Raw genomic sequence first — 21,749 nt, 5'->3', positions numbered from 1 at the left:
TCACCTAAAATGCTGCATTCCCGCGGCTGCAAACCCCCTCGATCACCCCAAACTCACGAGGGTACGGGCAGGCAACTTCCGCATAGAGGCAGCGCGGCTCTGCCTCTATGCGCGTCAATCAGCACCGGATTGCCGCCTCTCCCCCGCCCCTCTCAGTCTACCTTCACTGAGAGGGGCGGGGGAGAGCCGGAGATACGCGCTGATTAACGGGCATAGGGACGACAGCAAAATCCACAACCTAGAAAGTCGTGGATTTTGCCTGCACTGTACCCCCGTGAGTTTGGGGTGATTGAGGGGGTTTCCAGCCGCGGGAATGCAGCGTTTTAGGTGAGACTATAATGTTAATGAGGTTTTTAAAAGAAAAAACTCATTTTTGCGAGACTTCAGAGTCTCTTTAAATGCGGCAAATGGAAAATAATGTAGCCAACCTGACGGTAGTTAAAATTTACATATATCATAAGAAAGAGCAATGAATTTCATGGCGGGGAAGTGGCAATGCTTTGGCCAGGGATCGCTATACAGCTGCAATATGGCTGTATAAATGATCCCTGGCAACTTTACCTATTTTTTTGAATATTTTTTTTTTGTTCAGAGTGTGGGAAATTTTTTAAAAAATGACAGGGGGTCACCCCTCCAAAGCTTTTTTAACCTCTTGTCCCCCATGCAGGCTGGGGTAGCCAGAATGTGGAGCCCCGGCCACGCTGTGCTTCGCACCCTGGGCTATACCAGCCTGTATGGTCCATGGTATGAATGGGCTCTGGGGGAGAGGGGCAGCCAAGCCTCCTCCCAGAGCCCGTGTCCAATCCATGGACAAGGAGCTCTTCCCCACCTCCAGTGCCCCAGGAGGAGGTGGGGGTCGAAGACACCCAGGGGGGTTCATGGTGGCATCTGGGAGTCCCCTTAAAGGGGACCCCCAGATGCCTGTCCCCCTCCCAGGACAACTGAATATAGTGGTACAAAGTACCCCCTACCCATTTCCGCAAAGGGTTAAATGAAATGCTCACTGCGCAGCTCTCATCTAAACTAAGTTATTAACCACTAAAGTTGGCGGACACTCATCTGCCATTAAAGTCTATGGGGAAAATGCTAACCCAGGTTTAGAAAAAAAATGTGTTAAATGCAAACAGCAAACAGCCCTTGTTATCTGCAAAACTGTTCTCTGTTTGGCCCATCTCTATTTTCAACTAGCACAATGGCATATTGCATTATACTGCATTATCACAGTATATGTTAGTACCAGCCCCACAACACATTAATAAAGAAATAGTACTAGGAAGGATGGTCAGTGAGGTGTAACTAATTCTGGGTTGATTATTGATTATGCAAATATGTATGCAAATGTATGCAGCTCTATAATAGACCAGACCAACCAAACTTTACCCTGATTCGATTGGTCCATTTTAAAGCTGCATACATTTACATACAACATTTGCATTATCTTACATCAACTTGGAATTATTTGCATCATTGACCATCCCTAAGTACCAGAATATCTAACACTGGACTATACAAGTTGTTTTTAACCATTTGTTTGCATCAATACAGTATATTTATGTCCTCTCTGTCACCAATTTTGTCTGAAGTATGTAAACAACTGTAGCACCAATGCCTGTGTTCATCACCCCATGCAACACTTGTGGTACTAACCAGGGTATCCCACCTTGGAGTCCAGTCTTTCCTTACCCCTCCCCTTCCCCTTCAGCAGAGGTTTCAGGCAGGAAGCGATTCTGGTATCTCTTACTTCTCCCAGGAAAGGCTATAAGAGGGGGTACACCAGGCTTCCAGGGAAAGTTATAAGGTTGAAGGGGGTTTTCTAAACTACCATAGGACCAGGCTTCCAGGGAAAGTTATAAGGTTGAAGGGGGTTTTCTAAACTACCATAGAAATGTATAGGGGGGGGGGGTAGACTACCAGAGAAAACTATATAAAATGGAGCAGAACCACCAATGTCTTAAGTGCTGAGCTGTTGCAGTTGCCAACGATGAGTGCAGGTGATCCAACATTTCAGCCTTCCTGGCACTCAGGGCCGGATTTACCATTAGGCACTGTAGGCACGTGCCTACATTTGCCTGATGATGGAAAGGTGTCTCACTTGCCTCCCCTAGTGCCTTCCTGCCTCTTTACCTATGCAGAGTCCTGAGCAGAGTGTAAGTGAGAGGTTACTCACCCAGCTCTCTGCATTCCACTGATAAGATCTCCCTTCAGTTGGGGGCACCACTAGCTTCTTAGCATTAGGTAGCCAGAGGTACCCTCAGTATTAAGGGACACCTGTATGATGGGCATGGGAGGCAAGGGAGAAGTGACAGCCAGCACACTTGGAGTGCGGTCCAGCGGGGCTTTGTAGGTCTGTGGAGGGGGAAGTCTAGGGTGCCAGCACATCTGTGCCTATAGGCTCCTGTGATGTAAATCCAGGCCTGCTGGCAGTATCTGTCAGTATTCACCACCCTCTGCCTGCTGCTACTTGTACACCACTACTTTCTGCCTACTGCTACTTGTATGCCACTACCTGACACTACTTGTCATACAATATCTGTTAATACTTGTCTCCCACTATCTGTAACTTCTCGTCAACAACTGCCTGCTGCTACTTTTCTCCCACTATCTGCCACTACTTGTAGCTTTATAAAATACCAAAGAATCACAGCTGCTGCATCAGCTAATTTATCCTCAGTGACCTACTGCCTGCTACCACTTACTGAACCTGTAACACTCTGGCTAGTCACATGGACATGCAGAGCGCAGAATAATTGCTCTGTGAGCAGAAGCCAAACCTCCCTGCGTTTCAGGAGGCATGGCTGCAGCCTGATTGGGAGGGCTGGGAGCGAACAGGCAGCAATAGCTTAGTGAGGATTTATGAACTGGTATTGTTTTATTTATTTTTTTTACTCGTTCATATTTCAAAAATTACAGGTTTTTTTTACAATCATTTTAATGCATAATACATTTAATAAAATATTCTATGAAATCCATATAAAAAAAAAAAAAAAACGTACCTGAACAGGTGCTTTAGCCAGGATTAGCAGGTTTTGCTAAGAATCTCAGAGACCTGTGCTGACTACTAGGAGATTAACCGCCACAATAAGACTAAATCAGATAGCCCTCTTGCATCCTTCCCAATCATCCTTTCTGGCACACCAATGAGGTGGCTAATTTATCATTTCTAAAGCTTCCGCATAACTAGCAGATTATAAGATTTCCTGCATGGATTTATACAATGTTTCCAAAGAAGCACTTCTTTTGCAGGAGCTGTCACTTATCAAACCATCTGAGTTTGTAAAGTAGAGATCTGGTTTGTGAATATTAATCCATATTGTGTTGTAAGTTTTTACTTACAGTATGCAGAGTTCTACATGGAACGCGGGCGCTGAACACCATCCTTCTACTGCTATGGACAGAAATAATTTAAGTGACCATAAATGGTCTGATGAGGTCGTAGTCCTAAATCCGCCAAACATTCTATAGTGACTCTAAAGATAACAAGAAGCATGAAATGTCAGTTAAGAAAGAGCAATCTGAATGTTGAGTCAATCCACTACCTGGAAGATTAAGGGCCCATTTCCACTATAGCGTTACGAAATCGCCGGCGAATCACCGCAGGCAAATCGCATGCGGGTGCGATTCCGCATGCGTTTTTGCCGCGATTTCGCATGCGATTTCGCATAGGTAAGGCTGTATGCGATTTTAACCATGTCACTGCCTGTGTGAATTAACATGGGTACCTATGCGAAATCGCATGCGAAATCGCGGCAAAAAACGCATGGGGAAAACGCATGCGATTTCCCTATTAAATACATTGCGTGCGATTCGCCTGCATTCCACACGCAGGCGAATTCTGAGGCCCCTACCCTGCAGATTTTTTCTGCACAGAAAAACGTGCGGGGAAATGCACAAGTGGAAACAGTCCCATCCACTTGTACTGACTGTGCGAATCCGCATGCGGGCAACGCATGCGGATTCGCGATAGTGGAAACGGGCCCTTACATACAAAATGGTCAAGTACAGCAATGGGCAAGTACCTGACATCAGTTCATTTATTAATGGTAGTTTTTAAGCATTTCCATAGACTATTAACACTTCTGCCAAAACTATCAGGGGAGCAGACACTACAGCAGCAGGAGACCCATGGCTGGGGGAGGGGGGTATAGAAAAGGCAACATCATACCCTTCCTGCCTCTGATACAGGGCTCCTCCCTGTAGAGCAGTTATTGCTTTAACCACTTGCCGACCGCACACTCATAACGTGCGTCGGCAAAGTGGCAGCTGCAGGACCAGCGACGCAGTACTGCGTCGCCAGCTGCAGCCTAATTAATCAGGAAGCAGCCGCTCGTACGAGCGGCTGCTTCCTGTCAAATCACGGCAGGGGGCTCCGTGAATAGCCTGCGGGCCGCCGATGGCGGCTCGCAGGCTAGATGTAAACACAAGCGGAAATAATCCGCTTTGTTTACATTTGTACGGCGCTGCTGCGCAGCAGCGCCGTAAGGCAGATCGGCGATCCCCGGCCAATCAGCGGCCGGGGATCGCCGCCATGTGACAGACCACATCCTGTCACTGGCTGCACAGGACGGATAGCGTCCTGTGCAGCCCGGAACACCAGGGGGAGGCAGCAGGTAGGAGAGGGAGGGGGAATTTCGCCGCGGAGGGGGGCTTTGAGGTGCCCCCCCCGCCACCCACAGCAGGCAGGAGAGATCAGACCCCCCCAGCACATCATCCCCATAGGGGGGAAAAAAGGGGGGCAATCTGATCTCCCTGCCTGCACCCTGATCTGTGCTGGGGGCTGCAGAGCCCACCCAGCACAGATCAATCAAACCAGCGCTGGTCCTTAAGGGGGGGTAAAGGGTGGGTCATCAAGTGGTTAACCTCACCTGTTATGGGTAAAGGGGTCATCATGTTGGCCATACTGTTGTACAAACATTTCAAAAGGGTCTCATGCCATAAACACCTTTATTAATTGGCTTAACAAGTCTGTAATAAATCACACAGACTAAAAAAACAGAATGAAATTATCTCTTGGGTGCATACAAAACAGTTATATTTATTCATTCAAAAAATTGTTGTACATGCTAGGAAAAATAGCTGCAAATACTAAATTGAACACAAAACCACCATATAAAAAATATGCTTTTATATGCCAAGTTTTCTCCAACATTGGATACATTTGGTTTTTGGTTGTTACTCTGCATTTCAAGCGAACTTGTTGGCCACTTCATGTGCACATTAGTTGTAAGCCGAATGGTAATTCCTTCTGATTTGAAGGAACCCCATTGGTCTGCTAAGGACCAATGGGGCTCCTTGGAGCCCAAATACAAAGATGCTTTCGAGAGCTCTGAGCTATAGCTCAGAGCTCTGTCGGGTGAAGGGACGCTAAGTCCCCGCCGGCTCCGCTGCCCTCCCCGCCTCTCCCACATGTCACCTATATACATGCTGGCACCCATGGGTGCCAGCATGTATATGGGTGACAGGTGTGGGCGGAGTGGACGGCGGGAGCCGGCGGGGACTTAGCGTGTATGCGGCGGCCGGCGGGTGAGCGGCGAGTGACGTCGGGTGCGGTGGTGTTACAAAGTAACAAAGTTGTTACATTGTAATAACTTTGTTACATTGTAACTGATTAGTATATTTCCGAGGATATTGCGTGGGAACTGGCTTTTAAAGGGACAGGTAAGTATTAATGGTTAATTAAGAATATTAAAGGACTTTTTTCGTGGTTATGTTTTTTGTTCAATTAAAATACTTTTTCTATGTGTTTGTGTGTTTATTTACTTTTAACTCTTAAAGGAAATGGGTAAGGGGTACAAGTACCTCTATACTCATTTCTCCTGGGAGGGGGGGTGGGCATCTCAGGGACCCCTTTTTAAAGGGGACTCCCAGATGCCACCATGAACCCCGCCCCCAGGAAATCGTGGCCTCCACCTCCACCGCCCATCGGAGGTGGAGAAGAGCCCCTTGTCCTTGGATTGGACAAGGGCTCGGAGGGGGAGGGGAAAGCTTGGCTGCCCCTCCACTTCCGAGACCCCCCAATCCATGGACCATGCGGGCTGGTATAGTCAGGGTGCGGAGCCCCACGCGGCCGGCGCTCCGCATTCTGGCTATCCCAGTCTGCATGGGGGACAAGGGGTTAAACGAGGTCTGGGAGGGGGGACCCCACGTCGGTTTTTTTTTCAATATTTCCCACACTCAGAACGAAGTAAGTAAAACTCTTCCCACTTGGGGAATCTATGAAAATAAAACACTACTGTTACCTGTGCAAAAAAAACTGACATTTTCCGCATTTAAAAGACATTTTTGCCCTTGAAACTTAAAAATCGATTTTCTCAAAAACTATAAGGTCTTTTTGAAAAAAAATGTTTTCCTCTTATTCCCACTGATCCCCTTAATATACCCTGTGAATTTGGTGTTTCTAAATTTTAAGCAGGCTTTGCTATTAACCGTTAAAGTCGGCGGGTTTTTAAATGTATATATTTTTCCTTTGAAACTTTAACATCGATTTTTTCAAAAACTATAAGGTCTTTTTGAAAAAAAAAATTTCCTCTTATTCCTTCTGATCTCCTTAATATATTCTCCAAATTTGAGGCTCTTAGCACTTAAGGGGGCTTTGCTATTAACCCTTAAAGTCGGCGGCTTTTTTATATTATACGGGAGCGTAATATTACGCGATTACGGCAGACTGTGTAATCTCAATGGGAGTTTACTGTCTTACGCGTAATTTGTTACGCGTAAAAACGTAACCCACGGTCTACGCGTAATTAATTACGCGTAATACCGTAACCTTACACGTAACGCTTACGGTGCATTTGTAGTGAATTACGATGCGTAATTACGCTAATGCGTAATTTCGGCCCAGCACTGACTACACATACAAATCATAATATCATAATTTTTTTTTTCGCTTCAGTGGCAGAATAGTTTTTCAATTCAGAGATAGGAAAACAAACAAATGATTACAGCAATTGATTCTTTAGCTGTTTTTTTATTGTCAGAAATGCCAGTTCCTCAGGTTTTCTGATACATACCAGAGTTATTGTATGTACGCGAGGGTACATTTGCTTCAAGGTCTTGCAATTCCTGTGCCTTTGGTTTACACCAATGCTAATCATCTATTCTACTCTTTTCTATAAGGCCACTGAAAGTATTTGCTATGTTCTATTTTCTATCTATTTCTATTTATTTCAATAAACATGTAAAAGACCAGTTTTTGGCATTTCTGGAGAGTGGCGTTGTTACATTTGCATATCATTATCAGATGAAGATGATGGGGCTTCCAGTCTGGGGGCGCTGTTACGGTCAGCCACATAGTCCCGAATGTTGGAAAGTCCTGGAATAATACAACAGCTAAGGGCGCTGCGGTGGATTTCCATCTCCTGTGCGTCCTGCCACTCATCCTTCTCCTCATCATAATGCTCCACGTTGGAGGTTGTGTTGAAGCCATTAAATCCCCCAGCAACAAAAAGGAGATCATCCACCACCTCAATGCCAAAGTTGCTGCGTGTAGTGTTCATGGCTAATATTGGTCTCCATGTATCAGTGGCTGGGCTGTATGCCTCTCCACTGCGCAGCCTGTTGCTACCATCAAAGCCACCGATCTGTAAGAAAAAGAATGAGTATGAACAATCTATCTGCTGGTCTTAATGCAGCCACCCACCCCTATAATATAAGACTGTTATAAAGTCAGCTTTGATTGATGCACAATGGAAGTAACACATTGCTCCAAATAAGCTGCTGTACTTGACTTCTGTCTCAGTTCCTGAGTCTACACAAATTCCCCAAAATATCAGGAAACCAAAAAATAGCCATTTTACTCCCCAGACCATCTCAGCAAAGACTGCTCTGTAGCAGTTTAACAATGAAATACCTTCCCATTCCAAAACATAGTTATCCATTTTTTTGTTCAACAATTTGAGCTCTTTTTAAGAATATTGATATAAAAAAACGAAGAAAAAAATATGTCTATAGCACTGCACTGAAGAAGATGGAGTAACATGTCAGGCCCACTCTGAGAGCACACCGAACACGCAGTGTTGCTGTCTTGTCTCTTCACACCCACAGCTGCAGGCAGCATGTCTCATCAGAAAGGAAGTTGTGAGAAAAAAGGTAGCAGAGAGACTGGGATGTGCTGCAGATCTGACCATACTGTGGTCAATCATCACTGCACTACAATTTATAAATAGAAATAATGAAACAACAATAAGGCTTTTAACCACTTCGCCATATCTGGACGCATATATCCGTCCAGATAGGCAGTGGTGCTGCAGCCGTGTGGTGCGTGCGATCGGACGCACGCCTGCGCGCGCTCCCGCTGCCCCCCGATCAGTGAATGGGAATATAATTCCCATTCACCGATCTTAGTCCCCGGCAGAAATACCGACGCTTTCTCATCAGAGAGCGTGGTATTTCTGCCCCCAGGAAACTTCTTCTCTTCATTTTAGTTCCTAGATGCGACATTGTTCGCATCCAGGAATTTTTTGAATGTGGCCATCTTGTGGCCAAATAGTAAACTGCACCCACATACCTGTATTGAATAAAAAAATACATTATATTACATCTAAAATTGGCTATTTACCTCCCAAACTAAAGTTACCCAAATACATTTTTGTTTTAAAAAAAAAATAAAAAAAATTACAATAAAAAAAAACTACATAAATAGTTACCTAAGGGTCTGAACTTTTTAAATATACATGTCAAGAGAGTATCTTATTAAATTTTTTAAAATTATAAGCTTGTAAATAGTGATGGACGCAAATTGAAAAAATGCACCTTTATTTCTAAATAAAATATCGGCGCCATAAATTGTGATAGGGACGTAATTTAAATGGTGTAATAAGCGGGACAAATGGGCACATAAAATGCATGTGTTTTAATTACTGTAGCATGTATTAATTTTAAACTATAATGGCCAAAAACTGAGAACTAATGATTTTTTTCCATTTCTATCTTAATCTTCCTGTTAAAATGTATTTACAGTAAAGTGGCTCTTAGCAAAATGTACTACCTAAAGAAAGCCTAATTAGTGGCGGAAAAAACGAGATATAGATCAATTAATTTTGATAAGTAGCGATAAAGTTATTAGCGAATGAATGGGAGGTGAACATTGCTCGGATGCATAAGATTTTCAAAGCTGTAGGCTGAAGTGGTTAATCAAAGCCAACCTTATGGTAAAGCAATGATTTTCTGGATAAGGATGGGGAAAGTTCCAAATGTACTACTTTGGTAAATAGGTTAGGGTTAGGCATTGCCTAAAGACTGGAGGTAAAATATAAAATAGATAACAGGGGCCAATGCTGGGTACACACAATACATTTTTCCGCTCAATGTTCCATCCGATCATTTTTTCCTCTCGATTCTGTGCTTAATTCTCTTATCTTCTGCTCTTTTTACTTATCTTTTTCCATTTACTTTTATGAGAAATTGAGCGCAGAATTAACCGAAAGGAATATCGGACATGTCGGAAATTATCGAATCCATCTATCGATAGGAAAAACGTATGGTGTGTACCCAGCATAAGATTAGACGCTTGGCAGGAAATAGTGAAAGCTATGTACAATCGGGTAGCAGTAATCATGTAGTTAGGGTTAGTGGTAGTAGACACAGTAGGAGGTTGGGAATAGGCCCAGGCCAGGCAATGAGGTTACAGCTAGACGTGAAAAGGATGATTAGAATCATTTAGGGGTGACAGAGTTTAGTTTGTCAATCAGAACTTGATTAATCTTAAACCATTAAACTCGAAGCACCATGATGCCAAAAATAGTTGGAAGGCAATGCTCTGCTATAAAAGTGTCCCCTTTTCTCTAAATGTAGCTATATTAGAAGGTGGCCATCTCTGAGGTGCTCCAGTAGACTGCTGCATAAATATGACTGGGTAAATTGTTCAGCATGCATGCTTATGAGAGGAGAGAACAGTGATACCAGAAACCAACATTCTTGATTTATGCATACCGCATAGACTTTGTCTTTATAGGCGATTACTCCACAGCCGCTGCGTCTGGTGCCCATGTGTGCAATCAGGGTCCATTGGCCTGTGACGGGGTTGAAGACCTCTGCAGTGAATAAGCAATCATTGCCATTGAATCCGCCACATATGTAAACCTGTAGAAAGAAAAGAAAATAGTGAACTTGCTAATATATTCCTTACTACGTACACAGCGCCATGTTCAGGGCCCTTTAGAAAAGCATAACAATGAAATGGGGCCTCCCTATTTACTTATCTCTCCCTATTTACTTAGTTTAGCTCTAGCCCGGGAAAAATGACAATGTTACAATACATTTTATGACATCCAGTAAGTTTTTTTTAAATAAAATGATTCATTATACTATTTTTATACTACTTAAAAAAAAATCTTTATTTTTATTTATTTATTCATGACAGTTCTCCTTTAAGTAAGATATTACCTTGTTATGCAATACAGTGGCACTTGCATCACTCCTTTGTTCGTTCATTGGCGTAATTATATTCCACTGGTTGGTCTCTGGATCGTACCGTTCAGCAGTGTTAAGGCGAACATGGCCGTCAAAGCCCCCCATCGCATAAATGTGGTCATCCAGTACAGTAACGCTGACATAGCACCTAATAGAGTGCATTGGGGCTGCAGGCTGCCATATTTTCTTGACCGGGTCAAATCGCTTCACGCTGCTGAAGTAGGCCACGCTGTCAAACCCACCAATCAGGTACAGGTAACCCTTTAAATATGCAGCTCCATGATAGGCTCGGGGACTTTCATCATCATATGTCACATTTTTCCAGCGATTAGCTCTAGAGTCATAGCACTCTATGGCATTCGTGGGGCTTCCACCGCTCCATCCACCAGTAGCAAAAAGAACGGTGAAGGGAAGACGTGGCCTTTTGAATGGATTGCTGAAATCAGGTTGAGTGAAATCATCATTCATGTTCAAATCATATATCACTTTCAGTGCCTCAATAATGATATTCTTGCATCCATCGTTGTTCCGTACATAGTTGTTGGACTTTACGTTGTTCATAAAATATTCAATAGGCATCAAAGCAAGTCGAACCTAGTAAAGAACAATATAAAATATCATACAAGAATAATAAAAAATAGTATATCTTATAGCTCTGGAACTTTATGATTAAAACTGAGCTCAGGGTAACAATCCAAACCCATCCTGTGTCCTTCCTTGTGTTCCCGCCATCTGGTCATGTTGCCAGTCCATTATTTTATACCCAGAGATGTCACTACTAGGTGGGGGGCCTGAGACTGTAGGAGATCCCAGTTAGTTAAGAGGAACTATTGCAAAAATCTTAAATTTAAAACACATACTAATAAGAAGTACATTTCTCCCAGAGTAAAATGAGCCATAAATTACTTCTCTCCTATGTTGCTGTCACTTACAGTAGGTAGTAGAAATCTGACATTACCAACAGGTTTTGGGCTAGTCCATCTCTCCATAGGGGATTCTCAACATGGCCTTTATCCTTTATAAAGACACTAGTGACCTTATCCCGTTTAAAAACGGGCTTGGACTGTCACTAATCCGCCGTATGCATGCGCGCGCCCCGAAGTGCCCCCTTGCGCACACCTGCCATGCGCAACGGGCGAACTCATGTCGCGTATCTGTCACACGTGCGCACCCCCCCCCCCCCCCAGTCTTGAAAATTATATATAGACATTCCCTGAAAAAGATTTACACAAAGATGCTGGCCAGCCTCCCTACTCTCTGTACACTATTTTGGCAGTTGGCTGGAGCAACTGCTATTCACTAAGTGCTTTTAAAAATAAAGAAAACCCTGAGAACCCCCCTAAGAGAAAATGGGCTAGTCCAAAACCTGTCGGTAATGTCAGCTTTCTACTACTTACTGTAAGTGACAGCAACATAGGAGAAAAGCAATTTATGGCTCATTTCACTCTGTGAGAAATGCACTTCATATTTGTATGTGTTTTAAATTTTAAGATTTTCGTGACAGTTCCTCTTTACTCTCCCTCTGATACAGGGGCCTCCTGCCATAGTAAACGTTTTTGGAGCTTCACTTAAAATAGGTGGAGGTACTCATGGTGGCTGTACTATTATGGGAAGGGATCATTGAGGCCACACTTGATATACGCCCTCACAAGGGTGAAAAAGAGATGAATGTTGGTGATCACCATAGGCATTTCGCTGGACTGCCTTTAGATTAGTAGAAACACCTGTTTATTACTTTAGAGTAGATAGACAGGTTTCCCTTTGGGGTAACCAAAATGTTGTCACTGTAATATTTGATGTTACCCTTCATGTGCTCTTTAACCCTTAGACTGCCAGTATATTTTTTAAGAAGCTACAATCCAATTCCAGCTATGTGTGCGTTGCGTCTTGCCCAAATTTACATGTAGCTCAGGCTTGTCACTGAGGTGCAAATATATTTGAGTTGATTGAGACTTATGGTGCTCATACATGGTACAATTTTTTCATTTTTTTTTTCAATTAGATCATTTCATCCGATTATTCTGTTGGATTGAATATAAACGTTTTTCCAACATGTCTGTCATGTCTGTTTGCTTGAACAAAAAAAATATTATTTTCGACCTTCATTTGATCCGATCGTTTTGGTCTAATAAACAGGCAAATTGAAACGTTTTTATTGTACCATGTATGGGCACCATTAGGCTAATTATGATACAGAATTATTCTACTTTTCGATTATAAAAATCTAATATGTAAAGGCACCAATCAAACCTTGCAGTATATGCATTTGACTGGTTAATTGACTGGTCAATTTCTAGGTCGCATTCACAGCGGGATGTTATTGTCCTGCATTATAAAGTCATTATAATGCAGGTTAACGCAATTTAATAAGCCTATGCAACATTCCCAGTGCGACGTTGACGTCGCGTTGTAAATGTTGTGTTATGGTAACTCACTGCTTTCCGTGCGTTACCTCTAAACGCACACGCTAACAAATACAGAGAAGCATACTTTTCATTGCCTGTATGCTCCACTGTATCTACTGTATGCCACGGGAACGCAGTGTTAATGTGCGTTACCACCTTTTTTTTGCGTTGCGTTGTAATGCTGCATTGCAACTTTAAAGTCGCATTACAACGCAACATCCCACTGTGAATACGACCTTAAAGAGAACCTGTACTGAGTAAAATTATTTAAAATAAACACATGAGGTAACTTCAAATGAACATTACATAGTTAGCTTGCCATCAGTTCCTCTCAGAAGCTCACCATTTTCTTCTTACAGTGATCCCTTCCAGTTCTGACAACATTTTGTCAGAACTGAAATATATCAGTTGCTGTCAGTTATGTATCAGTTGCTGTCAGTTACAGCTGAGAGGAGAACTGATGTGTGCATGTTTCCCTATGGCTCAAGTGGGCGATGTTACAGTTTAACAGTGTGCTGACCAGGAAGCTGTTATAGGGTAATGGCCATTTTCAAAATGGAGGACGGAGAATTACCTTGATCACAGTGGACAAACAGGAGGCAGGAGAGGAAAAATAGATTGAGGAGTAGACTACACAGGAGGTAAGTATGACTTGTGTATGTTTATTTTGACTTTTATTTTCAGTTCAGGTTTTCTTTAAGCTGCATAGATAAGTAGTAACATCTGCATAATTCTGCATCAACTTTGTATAATTTTGATATATAGAACACACGCCTGATTTAAATATTTAAACACAGATTTGCCTTGAAAGAGGAAAACTAAAACTAAAACATAACTTTTAATGAAAGATCAAACATAAAACCGAGTAGCGCTGCTAACACATACTAGTTTGGCGACAAAACAGTGGAAGGTGATACTAATGAATGATGATCTTTCATTAAAAGTTATATTTTATTTTTATTTTTCCTCTTTCAAGGTTAATCTGTGTTTATATAATTTGCATATCTCAAGCCAAGTAGAAAGTTGTCTCTGAGCCAAAACTTTGTAGTAAATGCCTTTAGATGCCTTTAGATATCTGGGACACAGAAATATGGGGAAACAAAAACATTTGTAGACGTATCTTGTACTGAAACACCTTTAGATGTCCATGGCATATGGATGCGAAAACACAGAAACGCCTATAGAAGTCCGTAGCAGTCTTTGTGTTAGGGCCTCTTTCGCACTTCCACCATTGCCACAAAATCAGCGCATCGCGGCGCAGAAGCAATTACATTGATTGCCGTGGTACCCAGGAAGTACGACACTGCATTCAGTGTGTTAACAGTACGACATGCACATTTGCACCGGAAGTGAGACATACTGGAATGGTACTGCATGCCTCACTGTATGGCTGCAATGCACCGTTAACCTGTGGTGAAACTTTCCAGGACCACTGCAGTGGAATTAAAGAACAATCGCATCACATCGGCAAATAACAAGTGTGAGGGGGCCTCAAGAGAAACACGAAGGCCCTGTTTACACTTAATCAGTTACTCTCAGTTATAACTGAAAGGACAACTGATTTTCAATGTAATGCCCCTGTTTTGCTATTGCACCTTTCACACTTAAAGAGGAACTACAGTGAAAATAATGTAGTAAAAAAAGTGCTTCATTTTTACAATAATTATGTATAAATGATTTAGTCAGTGTTTGCTCGTTGTAAAATCTTTCCTCTCCCCGATTTACATTCTGACATTTATTACATGGTGGCATTTTTACTGTGGGCAGGTTAAGTAGCTGCTTCTAGCTGTTCTGGCTGTTACAGGCAGTTGTAAACAGCTAATTCCTGTCTGTGAACATTGTTACATTGTGGCAGTTTGCCCAGAGTACCGCGGTCCCAGAGCTTCGTGTGTGAGGGGTTTCAGCACAAAATCAGTCATACAGCGCCCCCTGATGGTCAGTTTGTGAAAAGCATTATATTTCTCATGTAAAAGGGGGTATCAGCTACTGATTGGGATAAAGTTCAATTCTAGGTTGGAGTTTCTCTTTAACGCGTTTTAACTGAAATCTTTTTCACAATGCACTGCTATGGAAAAGGAAAAAAAATGCGTACCAACCGATTAAGTGTAAACGGGGCCTAATTTCACTTGTTTTGTACAGATAGTGAAAAAGATTGCACTGCAAGTGCAGCATGGTGCTACATCAAATTTATAACCATTATTTAATTTACTGTTTGGCATTCCTTACAATGATCAGGTGAGAGTTGACCTCTGGCCTTTTTGTCACTCCAGGCAAGAAAACCTGTGGCGCCCCCCCCCCCCCTCCAACTGCATCACATGCTGCCACCATGCCCATGATATAAAAATAAAATAAAATATATAACTTGCTGACCTCAGAGCATGTTCAGATACCATGTTTGCACAAATAATTTTAGACATATTTTCCCAAAAATAACAATGGTCTGTATCATGTCCCCCACAGATCAACTGCAGATACCATGTTCCCCTCTGATCAAATGCAGAGACCATGTTCCCCACAAATCAAATGCAGATACCATGTCCCTCACAAATCAAATGCAGATACCATGTCCCTCACAAATCAAATGCAGATACCATGTCCCCCACAGATCAACTGCAGATACCAGGTCCCCCACAGATCAACTGCAGATACCAGGTCCCCCACAGATCAACTGCAGATACCAGATCCCCCACAGATCAACTGCAGATACCATGTCCCCCACAGATCAACTGCAGATACCAGGTCCCCCACAGATCAACTGCAGATACCAGGTCCCCCACAGATCAACTGCAGATACCAGATCCCCCACAGATCAACTGCAGATACCATGTCCCCCACAGATCAACTGCAGATACCAGGTCCCCCACAGATCAACTGCAGATACCATGTCCCCCACAGATCAACTGCAGATACCATGTTCCCCTCTGATCAAATGCAGATACCATGTCCCCCACAGATCAAATGCAGATACCATGTCCCCCACAGATCAAATGCAGATACCATGTCCCTCACAAATCAAATGCAGATACCATGTCCCTCACAAATCAAATGCAGATACCATGTCCCCCACAGATCAACTGCAGATACCAGGTCCCCCACAGATCAACTGCAGATACCATGTCCCCCACAGATCAACTGCAGATACTATGTTCCCCTCTGATCAACTGCAGATACCATGTCCCCCACAGATCAAATGCAGATACCATGTCCCTTACAGATCAAATGCAGATACCATGTCCCTCACAAATCAAATGCAGATACCATGTCCCCCACAGATCAAATGCAGATACCATGTCCCCCACAGATCAAATGCAGATACCATGTCCCCCACAGCACCACCTAGCACCCAACCTCACACATACCACCACCTAGCACTCAGCCGCACACATACCACCACCTAGCACCCAGCCGCACACACGTACCACCACCTAGCACCCAGCCGCACACGTACCACCACCTAACACTCAGCCGCACACGTACCACCGCCTAGCACTCAGCCGCACACACGTACCACCACCTAGCACCCAGCCGCATACATACCACCACCTAGCACCCAGCCGCACACGTACCACCACCACTAGCTGGAATTATAGCATACCTCCCAACTTTTAAAAAGCAGCACATTATGACCCAGCTGCATAGTAAAACAGAAATTTGTGCATAATGCACAAACACACAAATGAATATATGTTTTTTACATGCACCCAGACATTCATCAGCAAAAATACTAGCATTTTCCACAAAGATAGGGTTTCTCCCTAGTGTGTTCTCAGCCTGTAAGCACAATACATCACCTTAAGGAACACATCTGTTGTTCACCTTATAATGCTTGGCGACAATGATTTAACAAAACGTTTTTGACATGGCTGGTGTTAATGTGTTTCCTCTGCAGTGCTGAATAGCTAAGAAAGAACTAAGGGCAGATCACAGGAATGTATTGTTTGCAATTCATTAGCTACTCACAAGACCCTTCAATAATACACATACTGATATTTAGTGGGACTCTTATCACATGGGCTAAGAACGGTGTCAATGGTTTATGTGTGACTGACAATAGCTCGGGTGCTTCTCCTGCTGTGAGACTGGTCTCTACACTCACCCTGCTAAGCTGCTCTGCAGATTGCTAGTCTTGAGGCTGCATGTCTCAGTCACTCTACTGCCCTGTCACCTGTAGAGGAAGGGGGCGGGGCGCCACATTCATCAGGCTCAGCAGGAAGCTGCTGAGTGCCGTGCACTAGTGCCTGTGCACATGACACTGGCTGCTCTGATTGTGGGAATTGCTTATAAAGGCCCCCCAGACTGGGCGACTCTCTAGCGCTGTGTCCCCCCACATACTGTGCCCACTGCCCAGGCCCGGGGAACATACGTCCCTCCATGCTCCGCAAGCTATGCCTCTGTTTCTGGCCACTGTGGCCAGCGGGGAGGGGGCGGAGTTAAAAGCACAACACATTGCAGCTCTGCTCCACACTGGCTCTGTGTTGGGGGAAGGAGTGGCCATGTAGGAGGAAAGGGGAGCACATGCTTTGTTTCTATTGGCCCTGGGGGCGGGCTTCGGCGGGGGGCGTGTGAGTAAACGTAACAGCATGCAGCTGCAGCCAGTAATGGAAAGGAAGGTGCGTGTGATTGACATGCGCATTATGCAGTCCAGCAGCGGCGCACTACAGGGTCCAGCGGCATCTCCCTTGGCAACCAATGCGCCCCAGGCAGTTGTTTGTCCTGCCTGTCCTGTCAGGCGCCCCTGCCCCTGTGTCTTCTTGTCTGCCCCTGTGTCCTCCTGTTAGCCCCGTGTCCTCCTGTCAGCCCCCTGTGTCCTCCTGGCAGCCCCCTGTGTCCTCCTGGCAGCCCCCTGTGTCCTCCTGGCAGCCCCCTGTGTCCGTTTGGCAGCCCCCGTGTCCCCGCTGTGCCTGGCTCGTGTCCCTGCCTGCGCGTCTCCTCCCTCCCTCAAACAGCGGCAGCAGCAGCTTACCTCCTCCATCTTGCCCGCGGCGAATGAAGACATCCAGCTTCTCCGTGCGGCTTCCTCTAGTGTCGGGCATCTAATGACGCGTCATCAATGATGCGTCATTAGATGCCCGACACTAGAGGAAGCCGCACGGAGAAGTCTTCAATCGGCGCGGGCAAGATGGAGGAGGTAAGCTGTTGCCACTGCTCGCACGGGGGGGCCACAATGACACAAGGGGGAGGGAGGAGACGCATCAGGGGGGAAGCCAGGCACAGCGGGGACAAAGGCAGGGAATCCCCGATGGCGGCGGGTCGGCGGTTCGTATCGGCGGGCGTTCGTAAGTCGGGGATTCCCTGCCTTTGCCATATAAGACTTTTTCTTCCCACTTTTTGGGGAGAAAAAGTGCGTCTTATACGGCGCCAAATAGGGTACGTCATTACGTGTTTCGGTGCCCTACTTACACACGGGAGCTACATGGGGGAGTGGGAGACATAAAGGGGGGATAATGCAGGGAGTCCTCGACGTCGCGGGAACGTCTGCGGTTTGTATCCGCGGGAGTCCGCAAGTTGGGACTTGTTGTATAAGACACAGGGACTTTTTCTCATACAGTGTGTCTTATACAGCAGCAAATACGGTAAATTGCACCTGCAGTTTTAAATAAACAAAATAATCTGCATAGCTATCTCTTGTGTGCTACCTGTGGAAGCAGCTCTGAGATACACTGCTGGCGTTCTGTTGGGTTGTACGCAATCCATTTTAAGATGGCTTCAAAGACGGTCTCTTCATCCTTGACGTTAAGCTCATCACTGCCAATTATATCACGGAGCTCCATTGGGGACATCTGCAGAAATTCCTCAGAGGTGCTCACAATGTTTTTGAAGTTGTGAAGGATGTATTTGTGGGCCTTTTGACGCAGATCTGGGCAGTAGTAATGGTCTGTGAATTTGTAGAGACCAAGACAGTTCTCCTCACACATCTGGCCGATGAGGAACTCAGTGCACAGATGGATTATACCCTGAATATTAAACTGATCCGCTGCGATGAAGAGTCTTTGGGCATTGTCAGAAGTTATGGCTACAACTCTAGTGTAGGCATATTCAATTATCTGGTGCATCATGTCCACATCAATGCCAGGGATTTTATAACAGTTCTTCTCTTTCTTGTCCCAGCTGCTCTTAAACAAGGCCCTGTATAGAGAAGAATACAGCACATGTTTGTATGGTGGTTAGACCTTCATCATTACTTTCATTGCATAAAGGAAGATAATTCACCTCATACAGGTCTATAAAAAGGTCTCTGGCCCATATGCAATTAACTGTGGGGCCCAGTGCAAGTTTTACATGGGGCACTCTATTGATATGGAGCCCTAAAACCTACCAAGGGCAGCTGCAGTGTCACAGAGGTGTAGAGTGGCCAAACAGCTTGTTACCACTATGCAATGCACATATAGAGGTGTTCATTACTAGCATAGCACCAATGAAAAGCTAATAAGATAGATGAAGGAGGGCCCCTCTGGTCCAGGGGCCCCGGTGCCATTGCAACCTCTGCATCCCCTATTTCTATGCCACTGGGTGGATCTGGCAGTAGGTAGTCAGGTAAGTAGAAGAGCTCCAAGGCCACAGACCCTCTCACAGACCCGCTTTAAAGGAAACCAGAGACGGCAACAACTAGCCAGGCTGCTATCAAAGCTCCTGATTGTGATGGGAGTCCTAGAGAAGAACACAGAAAACGTCACAAATGCTACAGAGAATAAAATATTACCACAAACCGCATCTTAATGAACTCTAACCTTTAAACACTTTGGGCAAATAAATAAGATATCTCAGACTTCTGTACGTATTAGCGAGAGTAGGGGGTGCTCTTCTGATTGTCACAGATTCAAAGTTATCAAATAGAACTTTTCTCTTTTTACAAGACACCCCACCAGGCCATGGGGGGTTGCCCAAAGAGCTCTCATGCCCACCATCAGTGATCTGAAAGGAAGGTGGGCGGTGGTATGTAACCCCCAATTTCAGGGACATGCCCCCACTGCTGTCAGCAATAGCAAGCTGACTTACATATTGGGAGGATGCCCTCCATTCATTACCAGCCTCTATAGCCAATAGCTCCTTAGTAACAGGTGTAACCATAGCAGTGGCTGCTCCAGTCGAGTACCACGGTACACACTGTCAATAGTGAGGGTAATATCGCCATGCATCTGTGCACAGCAATATTACCACACGTTTGTGCATCAACCCCAATTTTACAATGAACATTATGCTGTGTGATGTATGCTATAGACTTGCTATAGAGAGCTATTATTATGTCACGCCAAACATTTTAAAATCTCGGCGTCACCATAGACTTACATGCCTTCCGGTCGCCGTGATTTCCTGTGGGTGTTGGCCGATAATGCGCTGTTGTCGTCATGTTAAATTTGATACTTCTGGCGCATAGCACCGCGGTAGGTATGAAAGCCCCATAGGTTTTCATTGCTATAGCGTTACCCAGTGGTAAAAAAGTGTTATGCTTACGCAATGCAATGAAAACGGGCCAGTGTGAAAGGGGCCTAGACTATATTAGCTGCCTCCCACTTTAAAAACTCCAAGACAATTACTTCTCACCTGAAATAAGGACTACATCCACACAGAATGTTCTTATGGGCGCTAAATTCCACACCACCGACACTGATGACGACGTCGCAGAACTCACCCTCCAGCCTCAGCTGGTTCATTACACTGCAGAACATTGCACTCGGTTTGCGCTCCATGTTATTAGGGATGCAGGCTTTTGAGGTTCCCAAAGGCACAGATGAAGCAATCAGCCCAGCTAAGTAGTCATCTAGCAATGCAGGTAATGTTCGTTATTTGCCACTGGTTGTCATTTGACAGTTAAAACCAGTAATCATTTGCCAGTTATAAGTCGGGAGGGTTGACCTTTGCTTGAGCTCAAAACATGCCCACACTTTTAAGGTGTCCATTGATGGTACAATTTTTCCTTCAGATTCAATCTTTTGACGCGATTTTTATGAACTAATTGTATAGAAAACTATGCTGTTTGTGGCCCAAATCGACGTGATATGATTCTTTGGTCGATTGCAAAAGGAAAAAAATATCGAGTTGGATTTTATGATTAAATCAGAATGTAAAAACTTCTTAAATCGTTCTGTTAATGGGAACACAATTGATAATTGCCTTCCAATTAGTTTTGATTGTTCAAATTATGTCAAAGGATCGAATCTGAAGGAGAAATTGTACCGTTAATGGGCACCTTTAGGTAGATGACTCCTCAGCAAAAATAGTACAACAATATAAGATTCGCAAAGGTGTATGAATTGCCCAACACAGATACATGAAGGTATTCACTTAGCATGTTCCACACCCTGCCAGAAAACAACATAATGCAAAATGTATTGCTACCCATCTGAAGAACAAACTAATGAGATAGCCTCCTATGTGTATAGACATTGTTATTGTTGTGGTTCTGTGTTTTTCCTTTTTCTTCTTTTTTGAGCTTGTTTTTTTTTTTTTTTTTTTTTTTTGTTATTATGTATTGATAGGTTTTGACATGCTGTCACTGTTCCTTTGACAACCCATTATCAAAAATCTATTAGGTGTTTGAAAGGCTCATACACACACTCAACAAAAATCTTTTAAATGCACGATTATCAAACAACTTGAAGAAGTTGGACAACTTTTGCCAAGTAAAAGACGTGCAAACAACAAGGCGTTATCACTGATAAGAGGCGGCCAACAACTGATAAGACACAGCTCAAGTCAATCCGACATTTGGATTGACTTGAGCTGTGTCTTATCAGTCGTTGGCAGGGGCGTAGCAATAGACCCTCCACGGATGCAGCTGCAGTGGGGCCCAGAAACCACAGGAGGGTCCATCCTAAGAGGCTGACAACTAAAGGTAGCCATACACTGGTCGATTTGCTATTAGATCGACCAGCTGACAGATCCCTATCTGATCGAATCTGATCAGAGAGGGATCGTATGGCTGCCTTTACTGCAAAC

General features: G+C 44.2%; 1 protein-coding gene across 1 annotated transcript; it reads right to left on the bottom strand.

The window, feature by feature from the left end:
• Nucleotides 1–6,944: 6,944 nt before the first annotated feature.
• LOC137517483 (kelch-like protein 10) lies at nucleotides 6,945–20,608 on the bottom strand. Its single transcript, XM_068234445.1, has 5 exons — nucleotides 20,355–20,608; nucleotides 18,449–18,938; nucleotides 10,381–11,001; nucleotides 9,928–10,077; nucleotides 6,945–7,577 (listed from the first exon to the last, which is right to left on the bottom strand). The coding sequence occupies exons 1-5, from the start codon at nucleotides 20,498–20,500 to the stop codon at nucleotides 7,215–7,217; spliced, it is 1,770 nt and encodes a 589-aa protein (XP_068090546.1). The 5' UTR covers nucleotides 20,501–20,608; the 3' UTR covers nucleotides 6,945–7,214.
• Between the last annotated feature and the right edge of the window lie 1,141 nt (nucleotides 20,609–21,749).

The sequence above is a fragment of the Hyperolius riggenbachi genome, chromosome 1, assembly GCF_040937935.1.
Source record: "Hyperolius riggenbachi isolate aHypRig1 chromosome 1, aHypRig1.pri, whole genome shotgun sequence".
NCBI classification, from domain to species: domain Eukaryota; kingdom Metazoa; phylum Chordata; class Amphibia; order Anura; family Hyperoliidae; genus Hyperolius; species Hyperolius riggenbachi.
This window is presented reverse-complemented; position numbering and strand designations above follow the sequence as displayed.

Coding starts and splice junctions, on each gene's coding strand:
- LOC137517483 (XM_068234445.1), bottom strand. CDS start 20,500: ATGGAGCGCAAACCGAGTGCAATGTTCTGCAGTGTAATGAACCAGCTG. Junction 18,939..20,354: donor GGATGTAGTCCTTATTTCAG/GTGAGAAGTAAT, acceptor TTCTCTATACAG/GGCCTTGTTTAAGAGCAGCT. Junction 7,578..9,927: donor ATAAAGACAAAGTCTATGCG/GTATGCATAAAT, acceptor TTTTTCTTACAG/ATCGGTGGCTTTGATGGTAG.